General features: G+C 51.0%; 1 protein-coding gene across 2 annotated transcripts in view; it reads left to right on the forward strand.

Annotated features, from left to right (window-relative positions):
* Positions 1-23,665, forward strand: part of ALG9 (ALG9 alpha-1,2-mannosyltransferase) — an 85,571-nt gene that overhangs the window by 37,635 nt on the left and 24,271 nt on the right. Inside the window, exons 9-13 of one of the 2 annotated variants that reach the window (XM_073657134.1) lie at positions 1,388-1,510; positions 1,910-2,064; positions 7,258-7,387; positions 9,416-9,563; positions 10,243-10,372. In XM_073657134.1, the coding sequence (XP_073513235.1) occupies positions 1,388-1,510; positions 1,910-2,064; positions 7,258-7,387; positions 9,416-9,563; positions 10,243-10,372 (686 nt within the window). Of the gene's footprint in view, positions 1-1,387; positions 1,511-1,906; positions 2,065-7,257; positions 7,388-9,415; positions 9,564-10,242; positions 10,373-23,665 lie in introns of both variants that reach the window. The other variant, XM_073657133.1, reaches the window with a different exon arrangement.

Genomic DNA, 23,665 nt, shown 5'->3' on the forward strand with positions numbered 1-23,665 from the left:
AGTTAAATCTCCGTTCCAAAACTGTTGCGAGTGCAATGATCAGGGTCGTGTTTCTCCCATCACTGCTCGTCTCGGAAGAGCTGAAGTGATCGTCGAGAGCCCTCAGGCGCTGAACAGCGGCATTCAAAGTTAATGAAAACCTGCAAGCGATTAAATGGTATGAAACGCGGATACGCGGCGTCCTGTCCGCCTCCGGTGAGGACACTTGACGTGTTCCATCACAGATGGAGTGTTTAATCACCAGGAGTGCGCGGACACCGCGGAGGATCTCACTGTGATTGGAATAAAACGGAAGAGCCATCCGTGCAGAGAAATGTCTCCGGCACCGAGCTGACAGCCGCTCACTTCAGCTCCTGCTGAATTATCTCGGGGAGTTGGATAATCACATCCACCTCGTTTCCTCTCTGGAAATTTGGTTTGTAGAAACCGAAGCCAAGAAAATTCCCATTTTTCTACTGTGCATCTCGGATGACATCTTGGGTACATGTCAATCAAGCTGATGGCATTTCTTATTTTTGGATTTTTTCTGACGACTCCTGGTGCACTATAGTGGAATCGCAACTAATGGCACTTGAAGTTTGCGCAGAATATAATATGCATCGAAAGTTGCCTTACTTAGTAGTTCTGTGGAATGAGGCGTTTCGAGGATGATGTGGAGCCACTGGGTTGCTCTGGGCTAAATCGAGAAGAAGAGACTAAGCATTCTTATCCTTTACCCACTGTTTGGAGATTTGGACTTCGCTGCAGGGATTGTACCAGGTCGCTGCCCCCCAGAGTAGTCGTTAGTAATGGCTGATGTATAGAAGACTCCAATGTGTAATACAAAAGCGTTGTCAAAGTGACTGAGGTCTGGGCAGGCGAGGTCCTTTTGTAATGGTGGATGGGCAGAGGTTCAAGTTAGGCAGAGGTGAAGGTCAGGGTAGATAGGTGGATGGGTCAGAAAATTGTCCCGGCAGGCGATGTCCTTTCGTAACAGTGGATGGACAGAGGATCAATTTAGGCAGAGGTGAAGCACAGGGCATGCCGCAGACAGGTGGATGGGTCAGAAAATGGTCCGGGCTGGCGAGGTCGGCAGTCCAGGTCCTTTATTAATGGTGGATGGGCGGAGGTGAAGGTCAGTGCAGGCCGCAGACAGGTGGATGGTCAGAAAATGGGTCTGTGCAGGCAAGGTCATAACTATGGATGGGCAGAGGGTCAGGTTAGGCAGAGGTGAAGGTCCGGTCAGGAAACGGTCCACAAAGATTGACGTAACAAACACCATTTCAAAGTGTGAGAACCTATTGGACTGCTCCTCGGTTCTCCCTTGTGCCGATTGGACGACCTGCTCGTTAGTTGTGTAATATCTTTTGCCTTTGGGACCTGACCAATAACCTTCTTTTCCATTCAGGCACAGAACCTTGGCCTTTCTACTTCATCAATGGCTTCCTGAACTTCAACGTCGTCTTCATCATGGCTCTGTTTGCTTTGCCGTTGACGTGGCTGATGGAGCATCTGCTGCAGAAAATTAACAGTAAGAATTTTCCAAATATTTTTCTAGAAAGTGCAAGTACTTGCATTTTGACATCAACCCCCCCCCCATTGCTGGTGTATTTGCTCAATTTGGGCAACCACTTCCACCATTGCAGTCAGTTCCTGCACGGCCTGCGTCTTCTCCTCGATGTCTTAGATGGGGACTGCTGTTCTCATGAACCACTGGGGCCTCCACCGATCACGAAAACAAGGGTTCTCAAGATCGAAGCAGTAGTGTGAGCAGTGACCACCGCTCTCATAGATAGTGGATGAAGCGGTGATCATGCAAGAGCTCTACTGTCCCATTCACGAGATTCTCTGGCATTATTACAAGACATCCAAAAATTTCTCCGCACCCCACGATGCCTCCTGCTGACCCCATTATTCTTTGCTCCAGCAGTTCAGAATCTCGGCAGACCATATTGGCTTACACTGGCGCCAATGTACATCTGGATTTTGATTTTCTTCACTCGGCCACATAAAGAGGAGAGGTTCCTGTTCCCCATCTACCCGCTCATCTGCCTGTGTGGGGCCGTAGCCCTCTCTGCTCTGCAGGTAATATAGCACTTCGAGTTTACACTAATATTAGTTCTCGGTGCACCAGTCATTCTCCATTATTGACCCGCCGCCGAGCGCAGGAGGGTGTGCCGGCGGCGCGCAGGAGGGTGTGCCGGGGGAGCGCAGGAGGGGTTCTGTATGGGGGACAGAACGATCATATTAACGATTGTTCTGCCCCATACACTCTTGTTCTCCTGTGTGATTGGACACTGATACCAGCGCTGATTGACTTGTGTGTAATCAATAAGCCTCATTTATGGGCAGTAATCGGCCCGTGTAACAGGCTTTTATAGAGTTGCAGGTGTGAATGAATGATTTGAGATACAGATCTAAATAAAGTGGTAAGAGCACAAAACCGGACATAAGTCCGCCAAAGGAGCAGCTCTTCTTTGATGCATTTTTGGAGTTTGTAATCTGGTCGGGGAACTCACTCCCTACTGACATTGGGCTTCTTGTATTTAACAGTCTGTTTCATTAAGTGTCTCCTTTCTGTGTAACTTGCTGTCCGCTGCCTGTTTTCAAGTATAATCCAACTTTGGCAGCTGAAACTGAACAGAAAATGCGGAGTTAGTGGGGGCGGGTCTTTGTCTCGCTACAGTTAGTGGGGGGCGGGTCTTTGTCTCGCTACAGTTAGTGGGGGGTGGGTCTTTGCCTCGCTACAGTTAGTGGGGGGTGGGTCTTTGCCTCGCTACAGTTAGTGGGGGGCTTGTCTTTGCCTCGCTACAGTTAGTGGGGGCGCGTCTTTGTCTTGCTACAGTTAGTGGGGGGTGGGTCTTTGCCTCGCTACAGTTAGTGGGGGGTGGGTCTTTGCCTCGCTACAGTTAGTGGGGGGTGGGTCTTTGCCTCGCTACAGTTAGTGGGGGGTGGGTCTTTGCCTCGCTACAGTTAGTGGGGGGTGGGTCTTTGCCTCGCTACAGTTAGTGGGGGGTGGGTCTTTGCCTCGCTACAGTTAGTGGGGGGTGGGTCTTTGTCTCGCCACAGTTAGTGGGGGTGGGTCTTTGTCTCGCTACAGTTAGTGGGGGGCGGGTCTTTGCCTCGCTACAGTTAGTGGGGGGTGGGTCTTTGCCTCGCTACAGTTAGTGGGGGGCGGGTCTTTGCCGCGCTACAGTTAGTGGGGGGCGGGTCTTTGCCTTGCCACAGTTAGTGGGGGGCGGGTCTTTGCCTCGCTACAGTTAGTGGGGGGCGGGTCTTTGCCTCGCTACAGTTAGTGGGGGCAGGTCTTTGCCTCGCTACAGTTAGTGGGGGGCGGGTCTTTGCCTCGCTACAGTTAGTGGGGGGTGGGTCTTTGCCTCGCTACAGTTAGTGGGGGGTGGGTCTTTGCCTCGCTACAGTTAGTGGGGGGCGGGTCTTTGCCTCGCTACAGTTAGTGGGGGGCGGGTCTTTGCCTCGCTACAGTTAGTGGGGGGCGGGTCTTTGTCTCGCTACAGTTAGTGGGGGGGCGGGTCTTTGCCTCGCTACAGTTAATGGGGGGCCGGTCTTTGTCTCGCTACAGTTAGTGGGGGGTGGGTCTTTGTCTCGCTACAGTTAGTGGGGGGGCGGGTCTTTGCCTCGCTACAGTTAGTGGGGGGGCGGGTCTTTGCCTCGCTACAGTTAGTGGGGGGGCGGGTCTTTGCCTCGCTACAGTTAGTGGGGGGGCGGGTCTTTGCCTCGCTACAGTTAGTGGGGGGGCGGGTCTTTGCCTCGCTACAGTTAGTGGGGGGCGGGTCTTTGCCTCGCTACAGTTAGTGGGGGGAGGGTCTTTGCCTCGCTACAGTTAGTGGGGGGAGGGTCTTTGCCTCGCTACAGTTAGTGGGGGGCGGGTCTTTGCCTCGCTACAGTTAGTGGGGGGGTGGGTCTTTGTCTCGCTACAGTTAGTGGGGGCGGGTCTTTGCCTCGCTACAGTTAGTGGGGGGCGGGTCTTTGCCTCGCTACAGTTCGTGGGGGGCGGGTCTTTGCCTCGCTACAGTTAGTGGGGGGTGGGTCTTTGCCTCGCTACAGTTAGTGGGGGGTGGGTCTTTGACTGGCTACAGTTAGTGGGGGGCGGGTCTTTGCCTCGCTACAGTTAGTGGGGGCGGGTCTTTGTCTCGCTACAGTTAGTGGGGGCGGGTCTTTGTCTCGCTACAGTTAGTGGGGGCGGGTCTTTGCCTCGCTACAGTTAGTGGGGGCCGGTCTTTGCCTCGCTACAGTTAGTGGGGGCCGGTCTTTGTCTCGCTACAGTTAGTGGGGGGCGGGTCTTTGTCTCGCTACAGTTAGTGGGGGGCGGGTCTTTGTCTCGCTACAGTTAGTGGGGGCGGGTCTTTGTCTCGCTACAGTTAGTGGGGAGGCGGGTCTTTGTCTCGCTACAGTTAGTGGGGGGACGGGTCTTTGTCTCGCTACAGTTAGTGGGGGCGGGTCTTTGTCTCGCTACAGTTAGTGGGGGGCCGGTCTTTGTCTCGCTACAGTTAGTGGGGGGTGGGTCTTTGTCTATCTACAGTTAGTGGGGGGGCGGGTCTTTGTCTCGCTACAGTTAGTGGGGGTGCGGGTCTTTGCCTCGCTACAGTTAGTGGGGGGGCGGGTCTTTGTCTCGCTACAGTTAGTGGGGGGGGGCGGGTCTTTGCCTCGCTACAGTTAGTGGGGGGGCGGGTCTTTGCCTCGCTACAGTTAGTGGGGGGGGGGCGGGTCTTTGTCTCGCTACAGTTAGTGGGGGGGGGCGGGTCTTTGCCTCGCTACAGTTAGTGGGGGGGCGGGTCTTTGCCTCGCTACAGTTAGTGGGGGGGCGGGTCTTTGCCTCGCTACAGTTAGTGGGGGGGGCGGGTCTTTGCCTCGCTACAGTTAGTGGGGGGGTGGGTCTTTGCCTCGCTACAGTTAGTGGGGGGGCGGGTCTTTGCCTCGCTACAGTTAGTGGGGGGGCGGGTCTTTGCCTCGCTACAGTTAGTGGGGGGGCGGGTCTTTGCCTCGCTACAGTTAGTGGGGGGGGCGGGTCTTTGCCTCGCTACAGTTAGTGCGGGGGGGTGGTCTTTGCCTCCCTGCAGTTAGTGGGGGGCACAATTTTTAGGAGGGAAAAGTATTGTCCACCAGAAGTGTAGTGGGGCTTTACAGCTATGAAGGATGTAATGGAGGGTCTATATTGACAGATAGGTAGGTATTTGTACCTCTACAGTCTTTGTTTCTCTGCTCCTGTTTTTTTGTTCGAAAGGTGTAACAGAGAGATGAACTTTTAGTTTGGGGTAGGTAAGCCATTGAACAATGGCAGGAGCAATACAGTCTGGGAAGTGAGGGAAAGGAGGTTCCAGCTCTTATAGTCCTGACCGAATGCTGATGAAGAGAAAAAAAAGTGGATGGAAATTGGAGCCTGAGACTTGGGACAGTTTCTAGACACATTAGACTAGCTGTCGGGGATGAGGGCAGTAAAACTACACTTCTCTACATACTTGGTGTAGCCTTTGTAGGGTATGACGTTACAGACCTGTACGGGCATCAGATCAAATACGTTTCCAGAACAATAACTTTTCTGAAATGAAACATAAGACGATGTTCTGCCTCGGTGTGTAGATCGTTTGTATTGCAATTTTCCATCACCCCAGTGAAATTGCCGCACGCTTTCTGCACAGAGGAAACATCGAGCTGAACAATACGATGTCCCCCATTACAATGGAGAATGAGCGTCTGGTGCAGCGAGACAATCATCTGCTCCGCTGTGAGGCTCGTGCAGAGCTCGCTGACTGTGGACAGAGAACGGATCGTTCACTTCATGGACGTGAATTTCTTGTACTTAAAATATGTTTCTGTAAAAAGTCTGATAATCTGGTAGTGTAGGAGTGGTTAAAGGGATTGTCCAGGACGCAGATCTTAAGGACCTATTCATGTCAGATCTGTGGGGATAAAAAATTCGTAGTCTCCCTGCTCATAGTGAAGAATCCATAGTCTCACTGCTCGGACAATAAAGAGTCCATGGTCTCACTACTCATAGTGAAGAATTCATAGTCTCACTGCTAGTACTATAAAGAGTCCATGGTCTCGCTGCTCGGACAATAAAGAATCCATAGTCTCACTGCTCATAGTGAAGAATTCATAGTCTCACTGCTAGTACTATAAAGAGTCCATGGTCTCGCTGCTCGGACAATAAAGAGTCCATGGTCTCGCTGCTCGGACAATAAAGAGTCCATGGTCTCGCAGCTCGGACAATAAAGAGTCCATGGTCTCGCTGCTCGGACAATAAAGAGTCCATGGTCTCGCTGCTCGGACAATAAAGAGTCCATGGTCTCGCTGCTCGGACAATAAAGAGTCCATGGTCTCGCTGCTCGGACAATAAAGAGTCCATGGTCTCGCTGCTCGGACAATAAAGAGTCCATGGTCTCGCTGCTCGGACAATAAAGAGTCCATGGTCTCGCTGCTCGGACAATAAAGAGTCCATGGTCTCGCTGCTCGGACAATAAAGACTCCATGGTCTCGCTGCTCGGACAATAAAGAGTCCATGGTCTCGCTGCTCGGACAATAAAGAGTCCATGGTCTCGCTGCTCGGACAATAAAGAGTCCATGGTCTCGCTGCTCGGACAATAAAGAGTCCATGGTCTCGCTGCTCGGACAATAAAGAGTCCATGGTCTCGCTGCTCGGACAATAAAGAGTCCATGGTCTCGCTGCTCGGACAATAAAGAGTCCATGGTCTCGCTGCTCGGACAATAAAGAGTCCATGGTCTCGCTGCTCGGACAATAAAGAGTCCATGGTCTCGCTGCTCGGACAATAAAGAGTCCATGGTCTCGCTGCTCGGACAATAAAGAGTCCATGGTCTCGCTGCTCGGACAATAAAGAGTCCATGGTCTCGCTGCTCGGACAATAAAGAGTCCATGGTCTCGCTGCTCGGACAATAAAGAGTCCATGGTCTCGCTGCTCGGACAATAAAGAGTCCATGGTCTCGCTGCTCGGACAATAAAGAGTCCATGGTCTCGCTGCTCGGACAATAAAGAGTCCATGGTCTCGCTGCTCGGACAATAAAGAGTCCATGGTCTCGCTGCTCGGACAATAAAGAGTCCATGGTCTCGCTGCTCGGACAATAAAGAGTCCATGGTCTCGCTGCTCGGACAATAAAGAGTCCATGGTCTCGCTGCTCGGACAATTAAGAGTCCATGGTCTCGCTGCTCGGACAATTAATAGTTGCCGTATCTGATGAAGATAAATGTCTCTTTTATATATTTATGTTGATGAAATGTACTTTTTTTTTTTCTCATTTTAGAAATGTTACCATTTTTTATTCCAACGGTACAGACTAGAACATTACACAGTTTCTTCCAACTGGCTTGCCATCGGTACTGTCCTGCTGTTCGGTCTCTTGTCCTTCTCTCGCTCCATCGCCTTGTTTAGAGGTGAGTCCATGCTCCTAGTTTCAGTTCTTTCTATGATCGGCGGCGTCCTTCAAGCAGTGTCTTATCTGCAGAGATGGTGACATTAGTGGGTGCCTTTTTAAGGGGGTTGGCCCCTCAGTGGAGAACCCTTTCTTAATAGCTCAACGCTGCAGCAATACTTAGGGGAACAGTAAGTTTATTTATCTGTCAGCATTCTCACAGATACTATACCAGCCTGTAATAATAGCGAGACGACTCTGCTCATTCTGTCCCAGTCTATACAGCAAATCCAAGCTACTGAAAAGGCCTATTATATCCTCTCTAGCGGCCAGTTTGAAAAATGAAAAAGTTACAGTGGGTTCGGAAAGTATTCAGATCACTTTAAATTTTTCACTCTTTGTTTCATTGCAGCCATTTGGTAAATTCTAAAAAGTTCATTTTTTTTTCTCATTAAAGTACACTCTGCACCCCATCTTGACTGGAAAAAAACAGAAATGTAGAAATTTTTGCAAATTTATTAAAAAAGAAAAACTGAAATATTACATGGTCATAAGTATTCAGACCGTTTGCTCAGTATTGAGTAGAAGCCCCCTTTTGAGCTAGTACAGCCATGAGTCTTGGGAATGATGCAACAAGTTTTTCACACCTGGATTTGGGGATCCTCTGTCATTCTTCCTTGCAGATCCCCTCCAGTTCTGTCAGGTTGGATGGTGAACGTTGGTGGACAGCCATTTTCAGGTCTCTCCAGAGATGCTCAATTGGGTTTAGGTCAGGGCTCTGGCTGGGCCAGTCAAGAATGGTCACAGAGTTGTTCTAAAGCCACTCCTTTGTTATTTTAGCTGTGTGCTTAGGGTCATTGTCTTGTTGGAAGGTGAACCTTCGGCCAAGTCTGAGGTCCAGAGCACTCTGGAAGAGGTTTTCATCCAGGATATCTCTGTACTTGGCCGCATTCATGTTTCCTTCAATTGCAACCAGTCGTCCTGTCCCTGCAGCTGAAAAACACCTCCATAGCATGATGCTGCCACCACCATGTTTCACTGTTGGGATTGTATTGGGCAGGTTATGAGCAGTGCCTGTTTTTCTCCACACATACTGCTTAGCATTATCACCAGAAAGTTCTAGCTTAGTCTCAACTGACCAGAGAATCTTATTTCTCATAGTCTGGGAGTCCTTCATGTGTTTTTGAGCAACCTCTATGCAGGCTTTCATATGTCTTGCACTGAGGAGAGGCTTCCATAGGGCCACTCTGCCATAAAGGCCCGACTGGTGGAGGGCTGTAGTGATAGTTGACTTTGTGGAACTTTCTCCCATCTCCCTACTGCATCTCTGGAGCTCAGCCACAGTGATCTTAGGGTTCTTCTTTACCTCTCTCACCAAGGTTCTTCTCCCACGATTGCTCAGTCTGGCTGGATGGCCAGGTCTAGGAAGACTTCTGGTGGTCCCAAACTTCTTCCATTTAAGGATTATGGAGGCCACTGTGCTGTTAGGAACCTTGAGTAATGCAGAAATTCTTTTGTAACCTTGGCCAGATCTGTGCCTTGCCACATTTCTGTCTCCGAGCTCCTTGGGCAGTTCCTTTGAGCTCATGATTCTCATTTGGTGTGACATGCACTGTGAGCTGTGAGGTCTTATATAGACAGGTGTGTACCTTTCCAAATCAAGTCCTATCAGTTTTATTAAACACAGCTGGACTCCAATGAAGGAGTAGAACCATCTCAAGGAGGATCACAAGGAAATGGACAGCATGTGACTTAAATATGAGTGTCTGAGCAAAGGGTCTGAATACTTATGACCAGGTGATATTTCAGCTTTTCTTTTTTAATAAATTTGCAAAAAATTCTACATTTTCTGTTTGTTTTTTTTCAGTCAAGCTGGGGTGCAGAGTGTACTTTAATGAGAAAAAAAATGAACTTTTTAGAATTGGCTGCAACGAAAAAAAAGAGTGAAAAATTTAAAGGGGTTTGAATTCTTTCCGTTCCCACTTTATAATAAAATCATATGCAATTTTTCAATACTACTCCCCCCTTTGACAACTTTTCTGTTTTTCAGGTTACCATGCACCGCTAGATTTGTACCCTGAGTTTTACAGAATCGCCAAGGACCCAGTGATTCACACTGTCCCGGAGAGCAAGACTGTGAATGTGTGCGTGGGGAAAGAGTGGTATCGATTCCCAAGCAATTTTCTTCTTCCCGACAAGTGAGTCCTATCATTGCTTCACCTTGTACTGAACATGGGGGTGCTTTAAAGGGGTATTCTGAACATTGGGACAGGTGATAACTTCCTTATCATTGAGAGTCTGGCCACGAGGACCCCACCCCAAGTTCTAAAATGTTCCATCAGAATGGCCGCGCATGCGCAACACTAAGCTATGCTCTCTCTATGTACTGTAAGCGCATGCTTGGCCATTGTGCCATTCCAACGATACATTTTAGAACCCAACCCCCATTCTCGAGATCAGTTCTATTTCAAGTCCCCAAAAATGTAGATATTTACTTTATTGATTAGTTAAATGTCTGCCAAGATAACTCATTTTATCGGTGCCGATTTTGCATCTGTTGTGTACGTGGGAAGATGGCATTGAGAGGTCGGATCGGGCATGTTGGATTTCAACATGCCTGATCGTTTATTCAAAATGGAAGATAGGCTGCTAATAGAGGAGCCTGCAGAATTTGTGCTTGCTTGGCTGAGCTTGCGCGTGTTATGGGAGGTCATATAAAATGTAGAGTTGTGCCCCTTTAATGTAGTTTATTTTTTTTTATTTTATACTGGCTCTCTTTTTGCACATTTTGGCTGCAGTCTGTATGGACGGGGTCACAGCCACCCGAGGACCTGCACACTCCTCTAATGCTTCTCTTGTTTTGATTCTTATCTCTAGTTGGCAACTTCAGTTCATTGAATCGGAGTTCAGAGGACAACTCCCGAAACCGTACGCCAAGGGTCGGCGAGTGACGAGGACGGTCCCCAAGAACATGAATGATCAGAATCTGGAAGAGACGTCTAGATATGTAAGTTGAGTATGGCAGTAGTGGTCTGTCATGTCATAAGCTGCCCCCATAGATGTGAGCAGAGCGGAGGTCACACATGCCCCGACTACTGCCCACATAGAAGTGAGCAAAGTGGAGGTCACAAGTGCCCCCATTACAGCTCCCGTGAAAGTGAGCAGAGCGGAGGTCACACATACCCCCACTACTGCCCCCATAGAAGTGAGCAGTGCAGTGGTCACACATGCCCCCATAGAAGTGAGTAGTGCAGTGGTCACACATGCCCTCACTGCTGCCCCCATAGAAGTGAGTAGAGGGGAGGTCACACATGCACATTACTGCTCCCGTAGAAGTGAGTAGAGCGGAGGTCACACATGCCCCCACTACTGCTCCCATAGAAGGAAGTATAACGGTGGTCACACATGCACACTACTGCTTCCATAGAAGCTGCTCCCATAGAAGTAAGTATAACGGTGGTCACACATGCACTACTGCCCCCATAGAATTTAGCAAAGCGGAGGTCACACATGTACTACTGCCCCCATAGAAGTGAGCAGAGCGGAGGTCACACATGCACTACTGACCACATAGAAGTTAGCAAAGCGGAGGTCACACATGCACTACTGCCCCCGTAGAAGTAAGCAGAGCAGTGGTCACACATGCCCGCATAGAAGTGTGCAGAGCGGAGGTCACACATGCACTACTGCCCCCATAGAAGTGTAGAGAGCGGAGGTCACACATTCACTACTGCCCCCAAAGAAGTGAGCAGAGCAGAGGTCACATATGCACTACTGCTTCCATAGGAGTATAGCAGTGGTCACACATGCCCCCATAGAAGTGAGCAGAGCAGAGGTCACACATGCACTACTGACCCCATAGAAGTTAGCAGAGCGGAGGTCACACATGCACTACTGCCCCCATAGAAGTGAGCAGAGTGGAGGTCACACATGCACTACTGCCCCCATAGAAGTGAGCAGAGCGGTGGTCACACATGCACTACTGCCCCCATAGAAGTGAGCAGAGCAGAGGTCACACATGCGCTACTGCCCCCATAGAAGTGAGCAGAGCGGAGGTCACACATGCACTACTGCCCCCATAGAAGTGAGCAGTGCGGAGGTCACACATGCCCCCACTACTGCCCCCATAGAAGTGAGCAGTGCAGTGGTCACACATGCCCCCATAGAAGTGAGTAGTGCAGTGGTCACACATGCCCTCACTACTGCCCCCAGAGAAGTGAGTAGAGCGGAGGTCACACATGCCCTCACTGCTGCCCCCATAGAAGTCAGTAGAGGGGAGGTCACACATGCACATTACTGCTTCCATAGAAGTGAGTAGAGCGGAGGTCACACATGCACTACTGCCCCCATAGAAGTGAGCAGAGTGGAGGTCACACATGCACTACTGCCCCCATAGAAGTGAGCAGAGTGGTGGTCACACATGCACTACTGCCCCCATAGAAGTGAGCAGAGCGGAGGTCACACATGCACTACTGCCCCCATAGAAGTGAGCAGAGCAGAGGTCACACATGCGCTACTGCCCCCATAGAAGTGAGCAGAGCGGAGGTCACACATGCCCCCACTACTGCCCCCATAGAAGTGAGCAGTGCAGTGGTCACACATGCCCCCATAGAAGTGAGTAGTGCAGTGGTCACACATGCCCTCACTACTGCCCCCAGAGAAGTGAGTAGAGCGGAGGTCACACATGCCCTCACTGCTGCCCCCATAGAAGTGAGTAGAGGGGAGGTAACACATGCACATTACTGCTTCCATAGAAGTGAGTAGAGCGGAGGTCACACATGCCCCCACTACTGCTCCCGTAGAAGTGAGTAGAGCGGAGGTCACACATGCCCCCACTACTGCTCCCATAGAAGTAAGTATAACGGTGGTCACACATGCACTACTACCCCCATAGAATTTAGCAAAGCGGAGCTCACACATTCACTACTGCCCCCAAAGAAGTGAGCAGAGCATAGGTCACATATGCAGTACTGCTTCCATAGGAGTATAGCAGTGGTCACACATGCCCCCATAGAAGTGAGCAGAGCAGAGGTCACACATGCACTACTGACCCCATAGAAGTTAGCAGAGCGGAGGTCACACATGCACTACTGACCCCATAGAAGTTAGCAGAGCGGAGGTCACACATGCACTACTGCCCCCATAGAAGTGAGCAGAGCAGAGGTCACACATGCACTACTGACCACATAGAAGTTAGCAAAGCGGAGGTCACACATGCACTACTGCCCCCGTAGAAGTAAGCAGAGCAGTGGTCACACATGCCCGCATAGAAGTGTGCAGAGCGGAGGTCACACATGCACTACTGCCCCCATAGAAGTGTAGAGAGCGGAGGTCACACATTCACTACTGCCCCCAAAGAAGTGAGCAGAGCAGAGGTCACATATGCACTACTGCTTCCATAGGAGTATAGCAGTGGTCACACATGCCCCCATAGAAGTGAGCAGAGCAGAGGTCACACATGCACTACTGACCCCATAGAAGTTAGCAGAGCGGAGGTCACACATGCACTACTGCCCCCATAGAAGTGAGCAGAGTGGAGGTCACACATGCACTACTGCCCCCATAGAAGTGAGCAGAGCGGTGGTCACACATGCACTACTGCCCCCATAGAAGTGAGCAGAGCAGAGGTCACACATGCGCTACTGCCCCCATAGAAGTGAGCAGAGCGGAGGTCACACATGCACTACTGCCCCCATAGAAGTGAGCAGTGCGGAGGTCACACATGCCCCCACTACTGCCCCCATAGAAGTGAGCAGTGCAGTGGTCACACATGCCCCCATAGAAGTGAGTAGTGCAGTGGTCACACATGCCCTCACTACTGCCCCCAGAGAAGTGAGTAGAGCGGAGGTCACACATGCCCTCACTGCTGCCCCCATAGAAGTCAGTAGAGGGGAGGTCACACATGCACATTACTGCTTCCATAGAAGTGAGTAGAGCGGAGGTCACACATGCACTACTGCCCCCATAGAAGTGAGCAGAGTGGAGGTCACACATGCACTACTGCCCCCATAGAAGTGAGCAGAGCGGAGGTCACACATGCACTACTGCCCCCATAGAAGTGAGCAGAGCAGAGGTCACACATGCGCTACTGCCCCCATAGAAGTGAGCAGAGCGGAGGTCACACATGCCCCCACTACTGCCCCCATAGAAGTGAGCAGTGCAGTGGTCACACATGCCCCCATAGAAGTGAGTAGTGCAGTGGTCACACATGCCCTCACTACTGCCCCCAGAGAAGTGAGTAGAGCGGAGGTCACACATGCCCTCACTGCTGCCCCCATAGAAGTGAGTAGAGGGGAGGTAACACATGCACATTACTGCTTCCATAGAAGTGAGTAGAGCGGAGGTCACACATGCCCCCACTACTGCTCCCGTAGAAGTGAGTAGAGCGGAGGTCACACATGCCCCCACTACTGCTCCCATAGAAGTAAGTATAACGGTGGTCACACATGCACACTACTGCTTCCATAGAAGCTGCTCTCATAGAAGTAAGTATAACGGTGGTCACACATGCACTACTGCCCCCATAGAATTTAGCAAAGCGGAGGTCACACATTCACTACTGCCCCCAAAGAAGTGAGCAGAGCATAGGTCACATATGCAGTACTGCTTCCATAGGAGTATAGCAGTGGTCACACATGCCCCCATAGAAGTGAGCAGAGCAGAGGTCACACATGCACTACTGACCCCATAGAAGTTAGCAGAGCGGAGGTCACACATGCACTACTGACCCCATAGAAGTTAGCAGAGCGGAGGTCACACATGCACTACTGCCCCCATAGAAGTGAGCAGAGCAGAGGTCACACATGCACTACTGACCACATAGAAGTTAGCAAAGCGGAGGTCACACATGCACTACTGCCCCCGTAGAAGTAAGCAGAGCAGTGGTCACACATGCCCGCATAGAAGTGTGCAGAGCGGAGGTCACACATGCACTACTGCCCCCATAGAAGTGTAGAGAGCGGAGGTCACACATTCACTACTGCCCCCAAAGAAGTGAGCAGAGCAGAGGTCACATATGCACTACTGCTTCCATAGGAGTATAGCAGTGGTCACACATGCCCCCATAGAAGTGAGCAGAGCAGAGGTCACACATGCACTACTGACCCCATAGAAGTTAGCAGAGCGGAGGTCACACATGCACTACTGCCCCCATAGAAGTGAGCAGAGTGGAGGTCACACATGCACTACTGCCCCCATAGAAGTGAGCAGAGCGGTGGTCACACATGCACTACTGCCCCCATAGAAGTGAGCAGAGCAGAGGTCACACATGCGCTACTGCCCCCATAGAAGTGAGCAGAGCGGAGGTCACACATGCACTACTGCCCCCATAGAAGTGAGCAGTGCGGAGGTCACACATGCCCCCACTACTGCCCCCATAGAAGTGAGCAGTGCAGTGGTCACACATGCCCCCATAGAAGTGAGTAGTGCAGTGGTCACACATGCCCTCACTACTGCCCCCAGAGAAGTGAGTAGAGCGGAGGTCACACATGCCCTCACTGCTGCCCCCATAGAAGTCAGTAGAGGGGAGGTCACACATGCACATTACTGCTTCCATAGAAGTGAGTAGAGCGGAGGTCACACATGCACTACTGCCCCCATAGAAGTGAGCAGAGTGGAGGTCACACATGCACTACTGCCCCCATAGAAGTGAGCAGAGTGGTGGTCACACATGCACTACTGCCCCCATAGAAGTTAGCAGAGCGGAGGTCACACATGCACTACTGCCCCCATAGAAGTGAGCAGAGCAGAGGTCACACATGCGCTACTGCCCCCATAGAAGTGAGCAGAGCGGAGGTCACACATGCCCCCACTACTGCCCCCATAGAAGTGAGCAGTGCAGTGGTCACACATGCCCCCATAGAAGTGAGTAGTGCAGTGGTCACACATGCCCTCACTACTGCCCCCAGAGAAGTGAGTAGAGTGGAGGTCACACATGCCCTCACTGCTGCCCCCATAGAAGTGAGTAGAGGGGAGGTAACACATGCACATTGCTGCTTCCATAGAAGTGAGTAGAGCGGAGGTCACACATGCCCCCACTACTGCTCCCGTAGAAGTGAGTAAAGCGGAGGTCACACATGCCCCCACTACTGCTCCCATAGAAGTAAGTATAACGGTGGTCACACATGCACACTACTGCTTCCATAGAAGCTGCTCCCATAGAAGTAAGTATAACGGTGGTCACACATGCACTACTGCCCCCATAGAATTTAGCAAAGCGGAGGTCACACATTCACTACTGCCCCCAAAGAAGTGAGCAGAGCATAGGTCACATATGCAGTACTGCTTCCATAGGAGTATAGCAGTGGTCACACATGCCCCCATAGAAGTGAGCAGAGCAGAGGTCACACATGCACTACTGACCCCATAGAAGTTAGCAGAGCGGAGGTCACACATGCACTACTGACCCCATAGAAGTTAGCAGAGCGGAGGTCACACATGCACTACTGCCCCCATAGAAGTGAGCAGAGCAGAGGTCACACATGCACTACTGACCACATAGAAGTTAGCAAAGCGGAGGTCACACATGCACTACTGCCCCCGTAGAAGTAAGCAGAGCAGTGGTCACACATGCCCGCATAGAAGTGTGCAGAGCGGAGGTCACACATGCACTACTGCCCCCATAGAAGTGTAGAGAGCGGAGGTCACACATTCACTACTGCCCCCAAAGAAGTGAGCAGAGCAGAGGTCACATATGCACTACTGCTTCCATAGGAGTATAGCAGTGGTCACACATGCCCCCATAGAAGTGAGCAGAGCAGAGGTCACACATGCACTACTGACCCCATAGAAGTTAGCAGAGCGGAGGTCACACATGCACTACTGCCCCCATAGAAGTGAGCAGAGTGGAGGTCACACATGCACTACTGCCCCCATAGAAGTGAGCAGAGCGGTGGTCACACATGCACTACTGCCCCCATAGAAGTGAGCAGAGCAGAGGTCACACATGCGCTACTGCCCCCATAGAAGTGAGCAGAGCGGAGGTCACACATGCACTACTGCCCCCATAGAAGTGAGCAGTGCGGAGGTCACACATGCCCCCACTACTGCCCCCATAGAAGTGAGCAGTGCAGTGGTCACACATGCCCCCATAGAAGTGAGTAGTGCAGTGGTCACACATGCCCTCACTACTGCCCCCAGAGAAGTGAGTAGAGCGGAGGTCACACATGCCCTCACTGCTGCCCCCATAGAAGTCAGTAGAGGGGAGGTCACACATGCACATTACTGCTTCCATAGAAGTGAGTAGAGCGGAGGTCACACATGCACTACTGCCCCCATAGAAGTGAGCAGAGTGGAGGTCACACATGCACTACTGCCCCCATAGAAGTGAGCAGAGTGGTGGTCACACATGCACTACTGCCCCCATAGAAGTTAGCAGAGCGGAGGTCACACATGCACTACTGCCCCCATAGAAGTGAGCAGAGCAGAGGTCACACATGCGCTACTGCCCCCATAGAAGTGAGCAGAGCGGAGGTCACACGTGCCCCCACTACTGCCCCCATAGAAGTGAGCAGTACAGTGGTCACACATGCCCCCATAGAAGTGAGTAGTGCAGTGGTCACACATGCCCTCACTACTGCCCCCAGAGAAGTGAGTAGAGCGGAGGTCACACATGCCCTCACTGCTGCCCCCATAGAAGTGAGTAGAGGGGAGGTAACACATGCACATTACTGCTTCCATAGAAGTGAGTAGAGCGGAGGTCACACATGCCCCCACTACTGCTCCCGTAGAAGTGAGTAGAGCGGAGGTCACACATGCCCCCACTACTGCTCCCATAGAAGGAAGTATAACGGTGGTCACACATGCACACTACTGCTTCCATAGAAGCTGCTCCCATAGAAGTAAGTATAACGGTGGTCACACATGCACTACTGCCCCCATAGAATTTAGCAAAGCGGAGGTCACACATTCACTACTGCCCCCAAAGAAGTGAGCAGAGCAGAGGTCACATATGCAGTACTGCTTCCATAGGAGTATAGCAGTGGTCACACATGCCCCCATAGAAGTGAGCAGAGCAGAGGTCACACATGCACTACTGACCCCATAGAAGTTAGCAGAGCGGAGGTCACACATGCCCCCACTACTGCCCCCATAGAAGTGAGCAGTGCAGTGGTCACACATGCCCCCATAGAAGTGCGTAGTGCAGTGGTCACACATGCCCTCACTACTGCCCCCAGAGAAGTGAGTAGAGCGGAGGTCACACATGCCCTCTCTGCTGCCCCCAAAGAAGTGAGCAGAGCAGAGGTCACATATGCAGTACTGCTTCCATAGGAGTATAGCAGTGGTCACACATGCCCCCATAGAAGTGAGCAGAGCAGAGGTCACACATGCGCTACTGCCCCCATAGAAGTGAGCAGAGCGGAGGTCACACATGCCCCCACTACTGCCCCCATAGAAGTGAGCAGTGCAGTGGTCACACATGCCCCCATAGAAGTGAGTAGTGCAGTGGTCACACATGCCCTCACTACTGCCCCCAGAGAAGTGAGTAGAGCGGAGGTCACACATGCCCTCACTGCTGCCCCCATAGAAGTGAGTAGAGGGGAGGTAACACATGCACATTACTGCTTCCATAGAAGTGAGTAGAGCGGAGGTCACACATGCCCCCACTACTGCTCCCGTAGAAGTGAGTAGAGCGGAGGTCACACATGCCCCCACTACTGCTCCCATAGAAGTAAGTATAACGGTGGTCACACATGCACACTACTGCTTCCATAGAAGCTGCTCCCATAGAAGTAAGTATAACGGTGGTCACACATGCACTACTGCCCCCATAGAATTTAGCAAAGCGGAGGTCACACATTCACTACTGCCCCCAAAGAAGTGAGCAGAGCAGAGGTCACATATGCAGTACTGCTTCCATAGGAGTATGGCAGTGGTCACACATGCCCCCATAGAAGTGAGCAGAGCAGAGGTCACACATGCACTACTGACCCCATAGAAGTTAGCAGAGCGGAGGTCACACATGCACTACTGACCCCATAGAAGTGAGCAGAGCGGAGGTCACACATGCACTACTGCCCCCATAGAAGTGAGCAGAGCGGAGGTCACACATGCACTACTGCCCCCATAGAAGTGAGCAGAGCGGTGGTCACACATGCGCTACTGCCCCCATAGAAGTGAGCAGAGCGGAGGTCACACATGCGCTACTGCCGCCATAGAAGTGAGCAGAGCGGAGGTCACACATGCGCTACTGCTCCCATAGAAGTGAGCAGAGCGGAGGTCACACATGCGCTACTGCCCCCATAGAAGTGAGCAGAGCAGAGGTCACACATGCACTACTGCCCCCATAGAAGTGAGCAGAGCGGAGGTCACACATGCACTACTGCCCCCATAGAATCAAGATTTTGAAGTGTAAAATGTCAGCACCTTTTCCTTTGATCATTCCATTCCTCTGTTATGCCTCTTGGAAATTCATGAATAAATTAGCAACTGGAAGTTCCAATTCCCCTTGAGAATAAGGCGCATCCCTACACACGATCAGTCCATCATGCTGAACAATATCAGCATGTGTGTGAACGTACCCCTTACCTTAAGTGACATGGTAACATCCAGTTGTCAGTTTCCGTTTAGACTTTTCCAGGAGGTATAACAGAGGTACGGCACAACAATGTTGTATTCCATGGGTAAGTACTTGCTAAGTAAGATGTTAGGAAAACCGCCGCATCCGATCCAATGTCCTAATACCGAAAAGAGTGGCCTGATTTTTCGAACTTGATGCACCCGAGTCTCTTTCCAACTCATGATTGTCGCCCCTGGACTGTGAGCGCCAAAGTCATTGCTTATGTTTGGATTCTAGTGTGCCTGGTATAACAGACATGAGGATAATCCTGACCATTTCTGGTAGTGTCTCGTGTTCTGTACATTTTATATGTTTTCCCCTTTTTTTAGCAGCTTGATTATCGCGCATCGCCGATTTTAGGGGGCATCACATTGAGGTTCTTGATTTCTTTGTACATGCAGAACTGCGGTTCTTGTTGCGTTCACAATCCCGAAGGTTAATTTGTGGTGACGTCAGTAATTTTTTTTAGATGACGTGCTGCTGTGATCCGCACGCTGGGCACGATTCCTTGGTAATCAATCAGCATCAGCCCCTTCTGTTTGCAGACCTGACTCAGAAGCCATTTCTATTTCTGACTGCATAGGCTGATGTCATCGCACCGTGAGCCGTCTGCCCTCACACTTCTTCTACCAGTGTAAAAGCAGGAATTTTAATTTTTAGATATTAATATAAAGATCTAGACAAATATATAGAGATGTGGAATTAGTTGAAAGGTCCTTGTTTCAGATGATTTTATAGTGAATATACAGACAATCTGCAAATCACTTTATTTAAAAATTACTCCAAAGAGTCGGCCACCTGGTGTTTGTCTTTCTTCTTACTGTCTTTATGGGAAGTAGGGGCGGGTCTTTGTCTCTTTACGGGAAGTAGGGACGGGTCTTTGTCTCTTTACGGGAAGTAGGAGCGGATCTTTGTCTCTTTACGGGAAGTAGGAGCGGATCTTTGTCTCTACGGGAAGTAGGAGCGGATCTTTGTCTCTTTACAGGAAGTAGGGGCGGGTCTTTGTCTCTTTACAGGAAGTAGGAGCGGATCTTTGTCTCTTTACAAGAAGTAGGGGCGGGTCTTTGTCTCTTTACAGGAAGTAGGAGCGGATCTTTGTCTCTTTACAGGAAGTAGGAGCAGATCTTTGTCTCTTTACAGGAAGTAGGAGCGGATCTTTGTCTCTTTACAGGAAGTAGGAGCAGATCTTTGTCTCTTTACAGGAAGTAGGAGCGGATCTTTGTCTCTTTACAGGAAGTAGGGGCGGGTCTTTGTCTCTTTATGGGAAGTAGGGGCGGATCTTTGTCTCTTTACAGGAAGTAGGGGCGGATCTTTGTCTCTTTATGGGAAGTAGGGGCGGGTCTTTGTCTCTTTACGGGAAGTAGGGGCTGATCTTTGTCTCTTTACAGGAAGTAGGGGCGGGTCTTTGGCACTCATCAAAAGTTGTACCACTTCTGGGTACTAGACATTTCCGAGAACACTTTATAGGACCTGCCATGTACTTGGACCGCCCCACTAGACCCGCCTACTGGGACCGACCCACTAGACCCGCCGCCTACCGGGACCGCCCCACTAGGCCCACCACCTACCGGGACCGCCCCACCAGGCCCGCCACCTACCATGACCGCCCCGCCAGGCCCGCCGGCCTACCGGGACCGCCCCCGCCAGGCCCGCCGGCCTACCGGGACCGCCCCCGCCAGGCCCGCCGGCCTACCGGGACCGCCCCCGCCAGGCCCGCCGGCCTACCGGGACCGCCCCCGCCAGGCCCGCCGGCCTACCGGGACCGCCCCCGCCAGGCCCGCCGGCCTACCGGGACCGCCCCCGCCAGGCCCGCCGGCCTACCGGGACCGCCCCCGCCAGGCCCGCCGGCCTACCGGGACCGCCCCCGCCAGGCCCGCCGGCCTACCGGGACCGCCCCCGCCAGGCCCGCCGGCCTACCGGGACCGCCCCCGCCAGGCCCGCCGGCCTACCGGGACCGCCCCCGCCAGGCCCGCCGGCCTACCGGGACCGCCCCCGCCAGGCCCGCCGGCCTACCGGGACTGCCCCCGCAAGGTTTGCCGTACAGCAGAAAACACCTGCTATTTTGGTGATTGTTACGTGAGACTCACTCAGTTCTTTACCATTGCTAATTTTTCCTGCTTCCAACACACAGTTTAATCGAGGGTTTTGGAAGAAAAAAGTTTTTTTCTGTTTCCTGATTTGTAGTAATATAGTCACAAGTGAATTGATCTGGCACATAACTAGTTAAGTTTGCGGTATTATATATAGATCTTACATCCTTACGATTTTCTTTTGCCAACCACTCACTTAGTTAATTGTGGTATGTTGTAACAAGAAGTGCAGCTAATGAGTCTTTAATAAGCTCGCTGGTGGGGACAAAAGAAGCCAAAAAGTATCAGTGTGATTTTTTTTTTTTTTTGGCCGGCGGTCCCCGCTCGTAAACGGGGCTTTGTCTTTCTTCCATCCATTGTGATGGGTAATAACGCAGCTCTTGTCCTATCTTCCAACAACCCCGTTTCCCAAAGGGTGGGCTGCGCGGGGAGAAGCCGTGCTTGTTACCATCCTATTCAGGAGCCGTTTTGCGAGCCTAGTACGGAGCGCCGCACGTTGCCATCAGCAGCACATTCAGGCAAAATCAGCGCGGGCCGCGGCTGTGAAAAGCTCGTCAGCTCTATTGTCAGCGGCTATTAGAGGAATGCTACAGATTGGATCAACGGGGAAGGGAGAGAGGGGAGTAATAACAACGTGCGCTTTTTGGCGTGAAGTCTGCCGCGCAAACGATGCAGAACAAAAAATTTCCAGCAGGTTGAAAAATTCCGAAACAATTTTAACTGTTTGATTCCTTGTCTTAATCTGCAGCTTGTCCTCATGGCATTACATTTTTTTAATATATGCGGAACGCAGAAGTTGATGAATGCAGGTAGATCCCTTGCACATCTTCCAAGGAGAACTCAATCTAGGAACGACTGATGAAATTAAACAAGAAATACAGTCTTCCGCACCGAAATCTCCTGGTGTGATCCATTCCATCCTTGGCTGGCGGATGGATAAAGCCCTTTCTAATCCAAGGGGGAGGGGTTTGCCTATTGTCTGTCGCGAGAGGGGGGAGGATCCTGCTGCAGCTGGTTGTCTTACAGCGACACACCGGATAGAGAAGAGGAAAAACCCAGAAATGACTGAGTCAAAATTATGTAAAAAAAAATATAGTTGTCCTCACTGCTGCCGCTTTTTCTGAATGATAAATAATGTAGAAAAATCCCACAGGGTTCATCTCCTGCTCATCTGTTACTTTCTACACCCTCTGAGTCAAGGGGGCGGAGCTTACCGACCTTTTACCTGCAGAGTGGGGAGAGGCTCCTGCTGCAGCTATCTGTCTATCTGTTACACACAGACTGGTGAAGAGGAGGAAAGGGGAAAACCTCGAAATGAATGATGAAATGAAACAAGAAATATAAGTTTTGTTATGGCCCCCCATACATAGTAATGACTGTTGGCCGCATGCTCTCCCATACAGGAGCACTCTTTCATTGTTATCTATGAGAAAGCCGCTGACTGACATCTCTGGAGGCAGCTTATCTGTGGGAGAACAAGGCAACCGGCAGTCCCAAATCGGACTTAATTGATCGACATCTCTCCCTCCCCCGATAATCAGTTGGCCGGCGACACCATACACGTGAATCTAGGAAATCCCGCATTGGACAGGAGTTAATCTTTTGTTCGTTAGTTACAAATTATCTGGACAAATCTTTTGTCTTCAGACAATGGGGGGAGGCTTCTGCTGCAATGAGTTGTCTTACAGCCACACACAGGAAAGTGAGGAGACGACATGGCTGAGACACAGAAGATTTACCATCTCATTATAAATTGTAACATGAGACAAGGGAGTAGGTCCTGGGATGAATTATTTTTATTTGTAGAGTATACCCCCACGTTATAGTCAGTGGGAGAGGACGACCTTCTCTGTCTCTTATAGATCCTAACAATTAGGAGGATATAGCCTGGTTCCCTTCTTAAATTCCCATGCATTCAGTACAAGACGGATCCCGACACAGACCATTAAAAGTTGATGGGGTCCGCTGAGCGCCGTTTTGCCATGCAAGGTGAGGGAAAGACTAAGTGCAACACAAAGGGAAGAGGGGGAGGAAGACCAAACACTAGGGAAAGGGGGAGTGAAGACCCCTAGGCTGATCTAATAACATCCTGCCTACCCTACCGTCCCTATATAGGTTCCACACCTATTGCCGAGCAGAACCTTAAACCCTGTGTGTCCCTAGAGCTTGGGCCTAGATAGGGAGAGGGAGGGGTGAGCGCTGGTCAGGCCCCACTACAAACTAAAGACAACAAGGTAGACAAACAAAGGAGATGAACTTAGCTTGAGCAGACACCAGAGGAGTAACGCCAACTGTCCTCCAAGGGCACCAGGGAAGAAGTCGGCCAACAGCTAGTGCTCCAAACATGCACAAAAGAACATAGAAGTATCAGTTTCTACCTCCTATGCAAGGGTGTGTCAATAAGCAGCATGAGGGAGGTCGCCACTGGGTCTTAAAGGAAGAAGGATTAAGAAGGTGTCTGCAATGCCAAGCGCAGTGACCTTCTACAGCCAGATCCAGAGCGACTGTCTATTACCCCTGACAAACCCGTGACATGTTGGTGTCAATCATATGACCGATCCTAAAACCAGAAATGACCATGCACCTCCAGAATGCTCCAATTACTATGGGACCATCTGCACATTTTCTTACACTTTCGGAGTCCATCTAGAAA

Source organism: Phyllobates terribilis, unplaced genomic scaffold, assembly GCF_046119375.1.
Source record: "Phyllobates terribilis strain yellow unplaced genomic scaffold, ASM4611937v1 Scaffold_12__6_contigs__length_324123572, whole genome shotgun sequence".
NCBI lineage: Eukaryota > Metazoa > Chordata > Amphibia > Anura > Dendrobatidae > Phyllobates > Phyllobates terribilis.